Source organism: Lampetra planeri, chromosome 1 (genome assembly GCF_965212315.1).
Source record: "Lampetra planeri chromosome 1, kcLamPlan1.2.h2, whole genome shotgun sequence".
Taxonomy (NCBI): domain Eukaryota; kingdom Metazoa; phylum Chordata; class Hyperoartia; order Petromyzontiformes; family Petromyzontidae; genus Lampetra; species Lampetra planeri.
Genome location: NC_136107.1, coordinates 11,787,882 through 11,805,474, shown reverse-complemented (window position 1 = coordinate 11,805,474; position 17,593 = coordinate 11,787,882). Strand labels below are relative to the sequence as shown.

Below are 17,593 nucleotides of genomic sequence, written 5' to 3'. Positions count from 1 at the left end.
CAACCGCGACGATAAAACGACAACCAACAAAAAAAACCCCGTAACCCCCCGAGTGTGCCCCGTAACATAACACAACAACAACAACAACAAGAATAACTATGTACAGATTGACAATGAACCCGAAAAGTCAACAATAACACGATACGAGCAAATTCGAAACGAACGCGCCCCACGTCCCTGCGACTACACGCAGTGACGAGGCGCTCCAACTGCCCCGACTCCTCACGAGGCAGGTCATGCAAAGTAGCACGACCTGGCGCGAGTCCGTCTGGCTGGTCCATCGTATGGGGCGGGACACTGACGACCGTCCGGCGGTTCCGGCTGCTCCAGACGGCGCGGAACGGGCCTGAAAGGGCCGGCCCCGCCGCGGAGATCCGGCCGCCGGTGATCGGCAGCTGTCAGTTCCGAGACACCTGGGAGCAGATCAGGCGAAAAAACGTGTGGATCAGGCAGAGACATTTCCCCCTCTGGGTCGCCGGTCACGTCACACGCCCGGCCATCACGACACAAGGGGAGGCCATATGGAGGCGAGAACGGTTTCAGTCGGGAGGGGTGAACGTACCAACGGCGCTTTCCCCACTTTATCTGAACGCACTGGGGCCGTGCAACGCGCACGACCTCCACGGGTCCCCTCCACGGTCTCAACAATTTAGGCGACGTAGCCAAGGGTGCCTGAGGGCAATGCAGCCAGGCCCTGTCACCTGGTTTCCATTCGTGCATGGACACCTTCCGTGCCCGCAACCGTTCATTAGCAATTTGGCGAGCCCGCGAATTAAGCCGCGCGGCCTCCCTCGCCTCTGTCAGCTTGTGAATATTAAACTTAATATGTTCTGCCAAATTAGAATTAGTTCGTGGAGCGGACAGGCCAAGTTGCGTTTCTATTGGCGGGTCAGCTTCCCGACCGTACATCAAATAGAATGGGGAAAACCCCGTAGCTGCATGGGGGGCCATTCTATACGCGGCAAGGACTCCCGGGACCTGCAGGTCCCAATCTACATGTGCCTCGCACACCTGCTGGCACAGCATGGAAGTCAAGGTTTTGTGGAGTCTCTCCACCATCCCGTCAGTCTGCGGGTGGTACGGGGAGGTACGCACCTTCTTGGTACCCAACAGATCGCACACCTCTTGCAACAATTTACTCGAAAATTTTTTACCTTGGTCGGTCAGCAGGCGTTCGGGAGCCCCCTTGTCCAGGACATAGCCCTGGACGAAGGCATCCGTCACAGCCGCTGCCGACTGGTTAGCGAGAGGCCACGCCATAGGCCATCGGGTAAAGTATTCGACCCCCACTAACAAATATTTATTCCCTCTCGGCGTGACTGGGAAGGGCCCCAAAATATCGAGTGCAACGAGCTCGTTGGTACGCGAGACCTGAATAGATTGCAGCGGTGGATTAGCTGCCACGGCCGGTGGTTTACGCCTGGCGCACTCAACGCACCCCTTCAGAATATTTACCACATCACTTCCCATTCCCGGCCAGTAATAGTCACGCTGAAGCAGGGCAAGCGTCTTGTTAACTCCCAAGTGCAAGAGGCGTTCGTGTGCCGCCAAGACAACCCTCCCTCTCACAGCGGAAGGCACCACGAGTGCGTTCCGCCGGGACAAACTGTCCCATTTCAATAACACGCCCTGCTCAAGTACATAGGAGCCGGTACGCTCCTGGTCCCCCTCGGGACCCCCAACCTTGCGGCGCAATGCTAGCAGCGAGCTGTCCGCCATCTGGAGGCGGCCCCATTCGCTGAGCGACAGCGAGAGCAGCGAGTCCCGACCCTGAGAGGCAGTGGAATCATCCCCGATCGGTGCGCCCGCTGTCGCAGCCAGTGCCCCCATCTCCCCCGCAAGCGTCGGTTTACAGCGCGCCGATCCCGACAAACACGCGCATTCATCACAAGGCAACAACCGCGACAAGCAATCGGCATTCGTGTGTCGCAACCCCTTACGGTACGTAGTCGTAAACTGATAGTCCTGGAGGACTTCCAACCAACGCGACAACTGGCCCGAGGGCTGGGCGACCCTCAATGAATACTGTAGCGCCGCGTGGTCCGTTCGGACTGTAAAGTGACGACCATAAAGATATGGCCTAAACTGCTGCACAAAAAAAACAATGGCAAGCAGCTCGCGACGGGTGACACAGTAGCGCTGCTCCGCCGGAGACAACACCCTACTACCGTAGGCGACAACTCTTTCGACACCCCCAACGACTTGGGATAGCACCCCCCCAATGCCCGTGTTGCTAGCATCCGTGTCCAGCAAAAAGGGACTGGCAAAATCGGGATAACACAAGGGTGGGGCACCCACCAAGGCGTCCCGGAGGGAGCGAAACGCGGCCTCCTCCTCCGGTCTCCATTTGAACTTCACTCCCTTCGCCGTTAGAGCGTGCAAGGGTTTTGCAATAGTGGCGAAGTGCTCAACGAACCGCCGATAATAAGAAGCAAACCCGATGAAACTACGCACGTCGGAAACGGACGTAGGTGTCGGCCACGAACCGACACAATCTGTCTTCGCGGGATCGGTGGAGATCCCCGAAGAATCGACAATGTGACCCAAGTATCTAACGGACCTACGAAGGAGGTGACATTTGGCCGGTTTAAATTTCAACTTAGCCGATCGCATTCGCAAGAACACCCCTCTCAATCGCCGGAGGTGTTCCTCAAACGTTTTACTGAAAACAATGACATCGTCCATATAAATCAAGCATGTATCCCACTGCAAGCCTGACAAAACCAGCTCCATAAGTCGCTGAAACGTCGCTGGAGAGGAGTGAAGTCCCATGGGTAACCGGTTAAACTGGAACAGCCCCCCTGGAGTCCGAAATGCTGTCTTAGGTTTCGACTCTTCGTCGAGCGGCAACTGCCAAAACCCCGATAACAAATCAAGAGTCGAAAAATATCGCGCACCAGACAATGCATCGAGGGACTCATCCATCCTGGGGAGCGGATACGCGTCAGCCACAGAGATCTTATTCAGGCGACGGAAATCAACGCAGAATCGCAGGGACCCGTCCTGCTTCTTAACCAGCACAATAGGCGCTCCCCACGGGCTAGAGGAGGGCGAAATAATATCGGCTTCTAGCATATCGTTAACAGCCGACTGAACATGTTCCTTCTCCACGGGACTCAGTCGGAAGGGATTTAGCCTGACCGGCGCCGCATCGCCCGTTTCAATGTGATGGTGCAACAAATCCGTGCACCCAATGTCATACTTATGTTTACTGAATACATCAGAGAATTCAATGAGCAACTCGCACAGCGCACCCAACTGCGCCGCCGACAAATCGTCCGAGGCGGCACATAACGAATGGACCCACTCAAGGTCTTCCCTTGGCTCAACGTTCCGCGCGGGGCTCGAGCCCACCTGCGCAACCAACCCATCATCCCCAGGGACCTGCGCCGCGTGAGCCAGCACGGTGCCCTGCGGAATGACAGCTGGTCGCGACCCCGCGTTCAAAACCATCACAAACGGATCCCTGTCAGCCCGCACCAAAGTGTGAGCCACCGATAAATCAAGACCCCCGACAGCCTTGTTAGAAGGACCCAAAAGCATACTCTGTCCCGAAGCCTCCCTCACCCATGGTTTCCGCAACCGGAGGGGAATCAACATCTGTGAACCCGGGGGCACTTGCACTGTCTGCGTCGCCACCGCTTGTATCGTAGCGCACGCCGTCCGAATGTCAGTAGGGCCCGTCAAAAATGAAATTCGGCGACCCGATGGCAGTTCAATGCATCGTTGATCGATAAGAATTTTAATGGGCATTTTAGCCAAAAAGTCAGTGCCCAAAAGACACGGAACTGCCAAAGAAGACGAAACGAAAACGGGTCCCGACAATTTGATATCTCCAATGCAAATGGACGCCCTAACCTGACCGATAATGCCCAACGATCCCCCATTAGCGGCGTAAAATGGCACATCCACTGGAAGCAGCGGACGACATTGGACCGGAAGAATATTATAAATGAGGTCCGATATAATAGTTGCCGATGCCCCCGTGTCCACTAACACCCTAATCTCAACCCCATCAATAGATCCCGTAACAACGGACGAACCCGCCGAAGCAGCCACAATTCTATGCCCCAATTCCGCCCATTCAATGTCTCCCTGGTCCCGGCCGAACCCCCCTCGCCGAACCGAATCCCCGAACCTTAACCGGCCCTCCTCCGCCGCAACGCGGCGTCCCATGTGTGCCGAATAAACAGGCCGAGCGTGTGAGGTGCCGCGACTTGCCGGGGATTGTAGAGATGACTTGGGCTCTCGGTCGTCGTCCAGCCGAGCTCCCATGGCGCGCTGCCGCGGAGCGCGGCACCCGGACGCCACGTGGCCCCGGAGGCCGCAGTTATAGCACATGACGAGGGTCGGAGTAGATCTTGGTTGCTCCGACTTTCAGCCCGATCGCAGAGGCGACCGGGCCCCCGGCCTCCAGTCCCCTGGTCGTCCCGTGGCGAACGCCTCCTCTCGTGGGCTGACGACTTGGGGTTCGGCGACCACCAAACCCGGGGCTGCGACGACAGCAGCGTTGCAACCAACGCCTTGCTTCCGTTGTAGGGCCTCGTGCGCTTGAATACTCGTGGCGACTCTCAAAGAAGAAATATCAATCTCGTCAGCTGTGTTGATAGGGACCCCCAGGTCCTGCGCCAACTTGAGCAGCTGCTCCAAAACCATCGCGTCTTGGCCCTCCTCGTCCATCCGAGGGAACGCAGCATCAGCAAGAGCCAGCAACGCCGTGCGATAGGCCAGCGCGGTCTCCGTGGCCGCTTTCCGTCTTGCGTAGAACTGATGGCGGCACGTAGAGGGAGGCCCGTAGACCCTGGCCAACAAACCCAGCGCATCCTTCAGCGTGGAGCGGTCCGACTTCCGTGCAGCCCTGAAGGCTGCGAGCGCATCGTCGTCCAGCATGGCGGGCAATGCCCGCAGCGCCGTAGCATCGGACCACGCTGACATCTCTTGATGCGCCAAAAACCTTCGCTGAAATTGGCCCCAGTCTCCGCCTTCCGCCTTGAAGGCTGACAACGTGGGCAGGCGCTGCTGAAAAATGAAGTCATCCGCCTCGTGGTTCCTCTCTGCCTGTCCGTCGGTGTCTAAGATGGCGGCTCCAGCAGCAGACGTAAGATGGCGGACCCCCTCGCGCGCTGATGACGTCGATGCGCGCGCTTGGGAACCCACCACCACGTGGCGCTCGCCGTTCCCGCCAAAAGTAGGCCCAGGCGCAATGGCGGGAATCCCCCATTCGTTTTGGCGGGAATCTGCGGGGCGACCTTGTAAAATGTCCCCCACCGTCCCCGCTCCTCCCGACGAGCTGATCTCCGCCAAGATGGACGCGGCGGCGAGCAGCAGCTCCGCCAGTCGGGAGTGCGCCTCACGAAGCCCGGCGTCTGTCCCCGGTCGCTCGGCCGGCGCCGTCGACGGACCCTGCAGCGTGGGCAAGTCCTCTTCCTCACCCCCCGCCACCAGCGGCCCCGAGTCGTCCAGGTCTTCCTCGCGGTCAATCCCGTGGGTCCTACGGGTCTTCCTCGTCTCCATACTTGGAAGCCCGTTTCACTTCTGACGCCAGATGAAGTATTGGAAAATGACGGCAGGAAACCCCTTGACGGGAAAACACTTCTTTTATTAAATCTTGACTTGTAACAATACAACGCGTGGCCTCTCTTCTTCACAATGCGCTTCTCTTGACTCTGGATTCTGTGCTGCTGGCTCTCTGTGCCTCGTGTAGACTCCGCGCCTCGGCTACACTCCTCTCTCGCCTCGTGTAGACTCTGCGCCTCTGCTACACTCTCCACTCGCCTCGTGTAGACTTTGCATCTCTCTCTCTGGCTACACCGTATGCATACTCGGCTCGTGTAGACCGTTCTCTCTCGCTGGCTACACACTATACATTACTCGGCTCGTGTAGACCGTTCTCTCTCGCTGGCTACACACTATACATTACTCAGCTCGTGTAGACCGTTCTCTCTCGCTGGCTACACACTATACATTACTCAGCTCGTGTAGACCGTTCTCTCTCGCTGGCTACACACTATACATTACTCAGCTCGTGTAGACCGTTCTCTCTCGCTGGCTACACACTTATACCTTACTCTCCTCTACTCTCCATTACTCTCCATTACTCTCCTCTCCGGGCTCTATCTCTGCACCTTCGTCTTCATTCTTAGATGGTTCCACTTCTGCCCCTGCTCCTCTGTGCATCACCTTATATACCCCTTCTTCCCGGGAGACGGAGCGGATGCGGACCTCAACGTCGGCACCGCTCCTCAGTTACCCAATCCCCACGCGCTATCCCTACGATCCGGTTCCGCTCAGCGCGTGTTTCCACTCCCCGACCAATCACACCGCGCTGCTACCCGATCACTCCCTCTGGGCGCGTCACCGGCACACAGCCAATCAGCAGCACTACCCCCACCCGCGCACTGACGCCTGCTCCTCCCCGTCAGCGCGCGTCACCACACACACACCCGTACATACGCGCTGGCACACGACATATACACCCAGCGCGTATCACCACTACACATGTACAAATTCGTTATTACAGGAGACAAAGTAGAGCCCATTGCTGCTTCTTTCTTTTTGTTTATAGAAGTCACCTTGCCACAAGAAGTTGGTGTTTTTTAGACAGTGTTCAGCTAGTCTTGGGGTATATTTGGCTAAATCTTTGTTCATTACCAGTGTCGAGTAATTTAATTGACTCGTTGACCGGAACCCTCGTGTACAGAGAAGTCACATCAAAACTTACGAGAATATCATTAAGGTTAAGCTTAATATCTTTGATTATATTTACGAGATGTTCAGAGTTTTTGATGAACGAAAAGGTCCTACCCATGTAGGGCTCGCATAATGCTTAATGTACATTGCCTCAGTTATCCCCCCCCCGCCCCCCAGGTGGTGCAAGAGGGCAGAAGCGTGGGCACCGCATCTACGCCTCTATATAAGGAACGAAACAGACTTCTCCACAAATCTGGTTGTCGCCTGATGAAGCTAGTTGTAATTACTGGCGAAACGTCGTACTCTGATTGTAAATATTGTGGCTTGGCTCTCCAACACACCGGTGTGCTGTACTAGTGACGAATTGGCATGTTCTGTTTACGTGACAACCCTTACTAGTTGGCTGTGTCAGGTGGTGGCAGGTTTTAATGACACATTTATATATTTACGCGATCTAACCCAAAAAAACCTCTATTATGCATAATATTGGTCGCAAAAGCCTACGTGTTAAACGTTTAATATATGTTTATAAAAGCCTACGTGTTAAATGTTTAATACTGGTAGGAACGAAGTGAACCAGCCTACAATAGATTATATCGTCCGTCCGTCCATCCGTCCGATGTCCGATTAGGTGTAGCAACATCGCCCCCTACTGCAAACACTTGGCAGGACCCTACAAAAACCTTTAGACTCAGTGAGGCTTTCCTGGCTAAACAAGTGTAACATTCCCGTAAAATTTCCTGAGATTGGCAGGACCATACAAAAACCTTTAGACTCAGTGAGGCTTTCCTGGCTAAAAAAGTGTAACATTCCCTTATAATTCCCTGAGATAGTTTTTAATTAAAACATTTAAATTCAAAAATAACTCACAGCGGCCTAAAGCCTACAGCTAGGCCTAAAGCCTAGAACTAGGCCTCAAACTCTCCCTTCGTATCGTACCCCCGCCATTTAATTTTATTATAGACATTCATTTGTTCGTTCCTACCAGCCCACCCCGCAGGGACCTGTTATATGTTTATAATAGCTGGATTACCATATAAAATTGACTTATTGCTTTTAGGTTTGTCATGACTTAAAATATTCAACAGAATGGTCACATTTAGCCAACATTAAGGGACTAAAATATACACTACTTCACTCTGCTGATAATTACAATTTCTGTGTTTCAGTTGACCATTGACGTGATTAAACAAAGGCCACTGAATTGAATATAAGTATTTGAAATAAACTGCATGATTGATGAAATATGAATAAAACGCGAGAATAGGTTTTCCTCTTTTGACTGGCAACAAAACAGGTGTTAAGATGTTAAAACACCAAACTGAAACCTTTTACAAGGAATCATGTTTGCATTAACCACAATACTTGTGGTCAGAATGCAAAAAAAACATACTCTGATAATATATGCATTGTCTTTGAAACTGATTGGTCCACACCAGAGACAGTTTTCTTTTGAGCCTAGTCTCAAAACGGTGTTAGACCAGAGGACGCAAAAAGGCATTCATGCATGCCTTTTGGCGTCCTCAGTTTGGTGTTTAAACATATTAATATTTGTTTTGTTGCCAGAAAAAAGGGGAAAACCTATTCTCATATTTTGGTACTGGCAAAGGAGGTCCCATGATATGAATACGACTTCAGATCTAAAATGAGTTTAACATAGTGATGGTATCAATACAGCTTTGGGTATCATTATTTAGTACTACCACTGCATACAATACATATATTGGAATGAGTTTTGGATTTACAAAATTCTCATCATAATTCCAGATTGTTTCAGATAATTTCTTACATCTTTGAGAATTTCAAATAATTTACACTGTGATCATTATATATCTGCATATTAACAAAAAATACCCTTTGCCATGTGATAATCTTTGGCAGGACAAAAGTGGAAGTGATGGAAAATTAGTGAAATCACTTCTGGTTTCAGATCATGTGGAACGAAAACATAACTTCAGGTCATATGTCTCGTCCTGATATTTGGATTTTCTGGATTAATCCAAATATCATGAGCACTTCCCTAACATCTATAATACATCCCATAGTTCGCCATACACGTCTTCAATCCTTGGTGATGGTCTAGCGATAGCGCGTCCGCCGCGTGTTACAGAGGTTCATAGTTCGAACCCAGTAACTCTCCTGGTTATTACTGCGGTTGTATTATCTGTAAAAATACATGCCATCTGCTTCACAATGGATGTTAGAGATCATGTGACTTCATTTGCGAAAGTATGCCATTGTGTATCGGCCTCATTTTCCAAATTATCTAAAAAAAACTGCTCAATTAGGGTAATACATATCAATCATTGCAAATGGAAAATTAGAAGACAAGCCACAATACAATTGTGGCCATGGAACCAAAAACTATGGACCATATAGTAAACCACTGTCGTCTGCGCTTCTTCAACGGAGGAATAACAAAACTACACAAACTCTCTCTTGAGGCCCTTTCATGGCTATCAGATATGGACATTTCCATTTAGCTCCTGAATATATTACTGCTGTGTGCAAGAATAGAGTAGAACCCCGACTATGAACACTTTCCAGGCTCCTCCTGAAAAGGAGCCACGATACTCAATATGGGAGTGAGGCGTTCCTGGATGAGACAAGCATAATCAGTGTATTACACGCATTTGTGATGATCTCTGGGGATGTCGAGTATATGCCTGTGAGTCGGTGATAAATGCTCATAATGCGGGGAAGTGCTTGTTGTGTTTAGTTTGTTGTCCTTGCCTGCATCTCCAATTAGCACCTTTAGCTATATATGGTGCGAAACAAGTTCAACATATATACATACAATACTCACTACAGAAGCAGTGTCGCCTCGATGTCCCCACAGATGGGGAGCCGCACACCTCGTGGGTGGGACGAACTCATGAAAAACAGCGCTACTGGAGTGGCGCTGTCCCCAGGGTGCAGAAGTGCGCCTGTGGCATTACCAAGAACTGCTCCGACCCCAAGTTTTTTTGCAACTGTGAGGGATATCTGTATCTCTGGTAGGTAATTGTAAAGGAGCAGTCCTACAATCGTCCATCCACGCCACTGCTGGCGGAAGAGCCTCCACTAAAGGGAGCTCTAGGGAACCTCTCCAGAGGGTTTTAGCCCTACTTGTCCCCATTGGCCAGACGTTTTACCCCACCGCATGCGACCTGCCGATCGACTAAATGAGTATGCCTCTTTAAACCAATATCTAATTGGTTATCTATCTCTTTGTATTGCTATTGCTTAGCATTTCACAGTGCTGTATAGATAGATCTCTGATGTGTCTTTGGGTCGTATCGCTCGCCATGAAGTAGCGCCCAGCATGTGTAGCGAAACTTTGGACATCATGCCGAACAACAACACACGGTAAAACAGGAAAACACAACAAAGAGCTCTCTCTACTTATTAACAACTATTTTAATATGTATACGTATTAAACATTTTTTTAAACATATACTTGTTGCCTTTAATATAATATCTTGTATTTCCTTTCTCATACCGTTATATGTTGTGTTTACTCACCCATATGTACCACCGCATCTTGCTTAGTAAATAGTTGTGAATAAAGCATATGGCTCAGAGCTCATACAGGCTGCAATGGTTATGTGTCACATTGGTTTGCAATAATGTCTGTACACTTTGTTGACAGTTATTTTAACTTGTTATCCTTGAAGAGGGCCTGAGTGTTTGTTAACTGCAGAGCACAGCTCTTAGTTAAACCTCTTTACCATTACCCTTAATGTTCACATTACTATATATATACCCAAGATGCCATCGTCTTGCCATAGCATTAATATGAGTGTAGCTGTAAATTCCTCTGGGTATTAGGTCACCCGCAGATAACAGACATAGACACTATATCATAACTCGGTGTGCTATCTCCGATGAAAACGTGTGGCAACGAGGGCATCAAACAACAGCCTTCTTTGTGGAAATTTACCAAAACTGTTTGCATCTGGGAATATGGATATCTTGAGGACATCAAACACATAATAAACAGTATGTCCTCGGTATATATGTGCAATGACATTTTATAATGAATGTTACTTGGTAGAGATATCCTTTACACCACATCAGTCAATCACACACAAGGTTTGCTGCATATTTTTACATTCATACATGTATATATCTACAACATATAGTAACACTTTTGGCAAATACTCTGTATTCCACTGAAAAAAATCCCCATTAATCTCTTCAGTTTATGATTCAAAGTTGTGGTGAACGTGGTTAAGGTATTACAATTTAGTGAATTACCATAATGTTTTTGTATTTGACCCGAAAAACGAGAGCACATTTGAAAAGTAATTGAAGCTTTCATGACTGCAGGAATCCATACTCTTTGGTTATTTCGGTAAAGTCACGTAGGTATAAAATAAAATAAATCACGACGTTTCGGGCACAACACAAGCGTCCGCCATCAGGTGCGCCCGAAACGTCGTGATTTATTTTATTTTATACCTATGTGACTTTACCAACAGAACCAAAGAGTATGAAAAGTTATTGTTTACGTTCGGCAAAGCACACAACCCCTGAGTAAAAAGTTGCGTGGCTTTAGTCCATTAGGAACACTAAAAAATTCCGGGCCTAATGGGCCCTCATCTCCTATCTCTGAAAATAAACATTTTCCGGAAAGCAATTGTTATTTAAACAAATAATGATGTTTTTCTTACCGTGTCTTCCTTCCTCTGCTTAACTGACGGATTGTTCAAGTCTGTTAAGAGCAATGTTGTAAGATGGGTCGAAAATGAAGTGTATGTATGTAGGCCTCGGCAAGGTAAGGTAAAAGTTAAAAGGTAAAAACAACGAGCCTATTTTTACCCTACCTTTTACCTTACCACAATACAATCACTCTACCCTACCTTTTACCCTTTAGCAGGTAAGGTAAAAGGTAAAAAGCAACGAGTCTACCTTTACCCTACCTTTTACCCTTACCCCATATAAATTACCCGATTACAGGGTAATTACTGGGGTACTACACATGAACAAGGTTTATAACGGTAAATGCTAGGTAGAGCGTTTTATTCATATAGAATATTCTCGATGATTCCAATTTGACACACTTTCTTTTAACTCACTGTCTGTTGTCATCGTTGTTGTTTCCTCAAATCTTGTAACAAAATTTCTACTCACTTCCTAATGTGGTATCGACTGCAAACTTGGTATACTTATGTCATACTGATGACAACACTATATTCTATCATAAAATCATTTTTTATATGTTATGTTTCGGCTTGGGTCTAATTGTCCACGCTCAACTCACGTTGGCTGTAAATCACCACGGCCCCTTACGTTATGGCAAACTTCGGGGCCACTTCCTGGAGTCGTGGAGTTCTGCCATTACTCGTATAGTACATTTCATAAATGCGTGTTTTTAATAAAGTTTGTTTTTATATTACTTATTAAATGGAGGCCACGGACTGCGCCACAGAGCTTTTAGCGGTAAACAAAGTACCGTATTTACCGGGTAATACTTCGCGCTACCTTTACCCTACCGGGTAATTCTTCCGAGCTACCTTTATCCTACCCTTTACCTTACCCCTTGGCATGTCGAAACCTTTACCTTTACCCTTTTACCCGGTAAAAAGGGTAAATTACCTTACCTTGCCGAGGCCTAAGTGTATGTGTTGTAAATCGATAAGTGGTGGCCTTATATAGACGTCGTAAATGTTTGTCACAAATGGGGCTGTCGTAAAGCGGATGCAATGGTTCCCAAATGTTAAATATATTTTTACTGACATTTAAAATACAAATCAATACTTCATTGAATATTCATGTTTCGCAAATGTTATGCGCTCAAAAAATGGGCTTAAAAATTTAATACAAACTCACTGCTCAATTATAGTATGTATGAGATAGGATGATGATGGTCATCATCTCAGCTCTCGCAACTTTGGCTATAGTATCTGAGTAGCCATGTTTAAATATCCTCTGTGCAAGCAAATTAGAAATGTTTGAGCTAAGATAGCATATCAGTACGTAATTATATTCAGGATTTGTCTGCACGCCTGTGTGTGCGCATATTGAGGAGTGGTGGTGCAACGGTTAGCATACATCAATGCGAGTTCTATTCCCGCTCATGGCCAACACCAGTGATCATTATCTGGACTGGTTCTGGGCCTCCCTGAGGTTTATTCAGCCTCAAATGTGTAAACATCGCCACTCGAGAGACATGTGTAAACATCGCCACTCGGGAGACAAAGGTGGCCGGTCGTGGTGCTGTGTCGCCCTTCATAGGTGCTTGCTGACAGCGCTTGCCTCAAAAGTCTGTAAAGGCTACACGGGGGGGCTTTGTCCGTTCGGGTGGTTCTGAATGTTTAAATGTATGACTGTGAATTATCTACAACGAGGCAGTTGAGCAGGTTAATTGGCTCTTGCTCCCCGGGTCCCGGGGTAGGCTGGCAGTGGAAACAATGGGGCTACAAAAACATGTAAAAAAATGTCCCTGTGCAGCTGATAACATCGTCCGTGCAACACAGCTTATTGAATTGGGAATCAAACACTCCCAACATAATTAGTACTCTACCTGTCCAGAGAGTCCACAGCCATTCCTTTATTTTAATTGCATCGGCTTAAATGTGCAGTTAATGTGTGAAATTGAGTTATTTCAGCTTAGTAATTGGTGCTGTGATTCATTTAAAACTATAGATGCTATACTTATAAAAAATAAATATATCTTGCACTTAACAACACAATAATTTAATACCATATTGGGAAAAAGGTATTATTGCCCAGCAATTTATATTTCAAAAATATAATATTGCTTGTCAAATAGTACAGCGAAACTGCATGGGGAGCTAAGAGAAAAAAAACCAGACTTTTTGTATTTGATTATTATTCTGTAATTACACCCCACTCATTAAAACTGTACTTTTTTACAGTATTGTTGTTTATCATGGCCCTGTACTGAAGCGAAGCACAAGACAGGTCTTAGCCAAGTGCTGCCGTGTGAAGTGTGCTCCATTGCACGTGTAAGCTCCCTCTCCCACTGCGTTAATTTCTGCACCTGTGCTTTCCACAGGTAAACTGCACAGCTTTCAAAGGGTCGTGTCATGTTTTGGTCGGTAGGGATCCTTATTTTGTCTCTACAGAAGTGCAAGAAGTGCACAGAGTCGCTTTTCCTTGAGTGTCTATAGGTATGCAACAAAATCATAATATTGATGAGCGTTTGTGCGAGGTTAAATGTGCCTATTAATGTGGATCCCAGCCAGATAGAAAACTATGCCCTCATGTGACGGATATTGAACTTACAAAGACATGTATCACAATCCAAATAATAATTTTGTCTGCTCTTGTTTTAATATAACTATTACACACATACACACACAGTATGTAAAGCTGTGTTTTTTTTATTTCAGGAAAGAAGACTCGGGGCTTTTGGGATATAAACCCCATTTACCCGTTTTGCAACTGATCATCGGTGACATGAACAGGAGCGACTCAGAAGCCGCCTACCGAGTGGGACCACTGCGCTGTCACGGGGACAGTAAGCCATTGCCACTCATGAAAACCCTCTTATGAATCGACAACACGTTGCACGCACAAAGACAAAGATCCCCCGTATTGACTTTAACATACTGTTGGGGTAAGTGCTGTTAGCGAGCACCTATGAAGGCCGGCATGGCACACAGAGGGTGGGTGGCCAGCACGACTCCCGGCCGCCTTTGTTTTCATAATCCTGTTGTTTACACACCACATAGGTACTGAGTCGACCTAGGGGATGTCCAGGACCGGTTCAGATATTCGCCACTGTTTTTGGTCGTGAGCGAGAATCGAACTCGTTTCAATCAGTTCTTTGAGCAGTGCACTAACCACTGCTCCGCCGCTCCCCATGCGCATGCACACGGGGTGGGAAAGGGGGGGGGGTGCAGAAAAAGTTGAGCTCTTTTAGCTGCACGTTAAAATACCAAATACATTGATGCAAAACCTTTGCATCCTGAACAATGTCTCTATTTCAGAACATAGAATTGATGTGATTCTGTTCGATGCCGCCAAAGTAATTTAAATGCATCTTACATTCCAATGCCTGAGTCATAAGGTAGATACATTCCTACCGTTTCTGTCTGATGCTTTATGGAGCCTTTGGTGTAGAGCCAAAGGAATAGTCACCGACGCTTTATATTTCATCTATATATATAAAGGGAAATTTGTGAATGTGTCTGTTCGAAATGTTTAGCATACTTCCCGACATGCAACAAACTTGAAATTTGGCATATGGGTAGCTTGCAGACTGTACACAATGCAAAAAGTATAAAAATAGAGGTTTGTATTTGGAGGAGGGGGGGGCGCAATAATGCATATATTTTGCACGGCAAGTGAGCGGTGACGTCATGTATTAATCCAAGACAAGAATCCAAATCCCGGGCGAAGCCGGGTAGTAAAGCTAGTGTAATATATGAGCTCGTATGTATGCCTGCGTATTACCTATGCACCGAGTTTTTTGTTAAACATTTTGCACGTGTATTTTTTACAAAGCTATTTTAAAGTGTTATCATAGCAGCCACATCACAACACCTACTGTAATTTTAAATGTGAAATTGTGACAGTTTTTGTTTTGAACTCACACATCCACCTGTCTTATTAATAATTACAATATGCTATACAGAACTGAACTCTTAAAATCAGAGCAATTGTGATTGGCGTAAAAAGTAATTGCAAATATTGTCATCCAGAACAAGTTTTTTTATGCACAAGCCGTGCACTATATTTAGGCTGGATAGAATACCGTCATATCTGCTACAGAAAAGCCCCCCGACATGGATGCCTATCTAAAACCTGACTCCCACCACCATCCAGCCCAGAAGAATTCCCTCATCAAAACCCTACACCATAGGGCCCATTGCATCTCCGACCAGCACCACCTAGCCAGTGAAATGGAGCATGTCCACCAAGCCCTCAAGATGAATGGATATTCGGACCGCACAATCCGCAAAGCTGTCACCCCAACTTTGGGGAGAGAACCATCTGAGGACCTGATCAAAACCATCACCTTGCCATACATAGCAGGGGTTACCAAATGATTTCCAAAATCATGAACAAACACAAGATCCAGGTTCGATTCAACACAGTACAAAAATTCGTGATCTGATCCCATCTGTGAAGGATGTGATCCCGGTGTCTACAAACTAAGCAGTAGTTACATTGGGGAAACTAAACGACATGTCTCGGACTGTGTTCGTGAACACAAGGCAGATCTGAAACACGGTAGGACCAATACCTCGGCCATGGATGATCATTGGTTTAACACTGTGGGCTCACATGATATTGATTTTTTCAAGACGAAGGTACTATGCAAACCCACTGGCTATCATCAAATATTTTTCCATGAAGCCATCCAGATACACAAACACAGACATAATTTCCACCGAGAAGATGGGTACAAATTGAGCAATCATTGGAAGGACGTGATTAACCAGATAAAGTCTTAACTTGCTGGGATGTTTCCATCCTTCCTGACGATGTTAGCTGACTCTCTGAGTTGCATCACTAAGTTGGATGTCTTTGTATTGACAGACTGGATGTCCTACTCGATCTGCCACCGAAGCATCATTGACATGCTAATCTCTCACAATACAATGGCCACTTCCACAGCCTCAGGGAGACCATCTCTAGCCCCGTCTTCTTACCCTGAGGGGACTCCCATCTCAGGCCTATATAAGACCTTGTTTCAGTAGATTTCTCTCTCTCACCTGAAGACGATTGCCTGTGTTGCGATCGAAACATCCTGAGCTATTCTTTTTCTATCTACGTGACTTTACCGAAAGACCCAAAGAGTATCTGCTAAAGTGTTTGGTGACTGTTATGTGGCAGCCATCGATACACAACCACCATTGTATTCATTTCTTATCTTTGCAAATGCCCTGTGGATAATTTAATTGGGAAAATGCAAGGTTAGGTCACCTTTACAAAATGCATCTTGAATGATCTGTGTTGTTTGGGGTTTTGAAACCTCAGTTATTCCCACCCAGTTGTGTGAGCTGCTCTGTTGTGTGGCTCTGTCGCAGGGCACTTCTGGAACGCAGCATCCTTCAGCACCCACAGATCCTATTTGCACTTCCTGCCGGTCTATGCCGAGACAAGCCTCGACATCACGTTCCTTTTCAAAACGTCGGCTGAATCCGGAGTCTTTCTGGAGAACATGGGGACTCGTGATTTTATACGAGTGCAGCTCAAGTGTGAGCTGAGACGTTAACTACCTCGTGGGTTCGATCGCGAACTTGACTCCTGTATTTATGGAGTTTGCATGTTTTCCCTCCATATTTAGAAACATGGATTTTGAGTCTTTGGCTGCTATGCATCTCTACATAATAAGCCACTTTGTTGAGCTATCATTTGTGGCCACGTCACTTCTAAAAAAGAGCTATAGAGCTTAGTGGGCCTCACCTGGTAAAATACAAAATAGTTTCCTTGTTTTGTTTCGTTTAATAAATAACAGTTATAATGTGCTTTTCACAAAAAAATATCACATATCCAATCAATGTTTGATGTGTGAGAAACGGCCATGGTGTATTTTTCTGTTTTCTGTGTGAAAGCTGTACATTGTTTATTGCACAACAATCTATTTTGTCGTGCTGTTTGTTGCTGGATGATTGACATTTCGGGCCTGTTATCAGCAAATGTGTTGTACATCAGCAAATGTGTTTTACAAACTGTGTGCAAATGACTTCATCTATTGCTATCTGCTCGGCACAAAAAGGAGTAAAAATAATATATTTTTTATTCTACTTCGTTCACTTTAGGCCAATGACAAATAACAAAATTGCCCAACACTTCGTGTCTAGCGTTCATAACAAAAAAGTCTCCAAGATTATGAACCGCCAGAACACAATTAAGTTTTTCAACAGTAATATTTTTTCAGCTTACAATACCATCCACTGTGTACTCACGCATTGCATGCTTGCGGAATTCCAGCTGTTGTCTC

General features: G+C 46.9%; 1 protein-coding gene across 1 annotated transcript in view; it reads left to right on the top strand.

The window, feature by feature from the left end:
- The window catches only part of LOC144717812 (contactin-associated protein-like 2), a 191,865-nt gene that overhangs the window by 124,779 nt on the left and 49,493 nt on the right, over window positions 1-17,593 (top strand). The window contains exons 14-16 of the mRNA XM_078593481.1: window positions 9,530-9,686; window positions 14,031-14,158; window positions 16,677-16,847. Coding sequence (XP_078449607.1) covers window positions 9,530-9,686; window positions 14,031-14,158; window positions 16,677-16,847 — 456 coding nt within the window. The remainder of the gene's footprint in view (window positions 1-9,529; window positions 9,687-14,030; window positions 14,159-16,676; window positions 16,848-17,593) is intronic.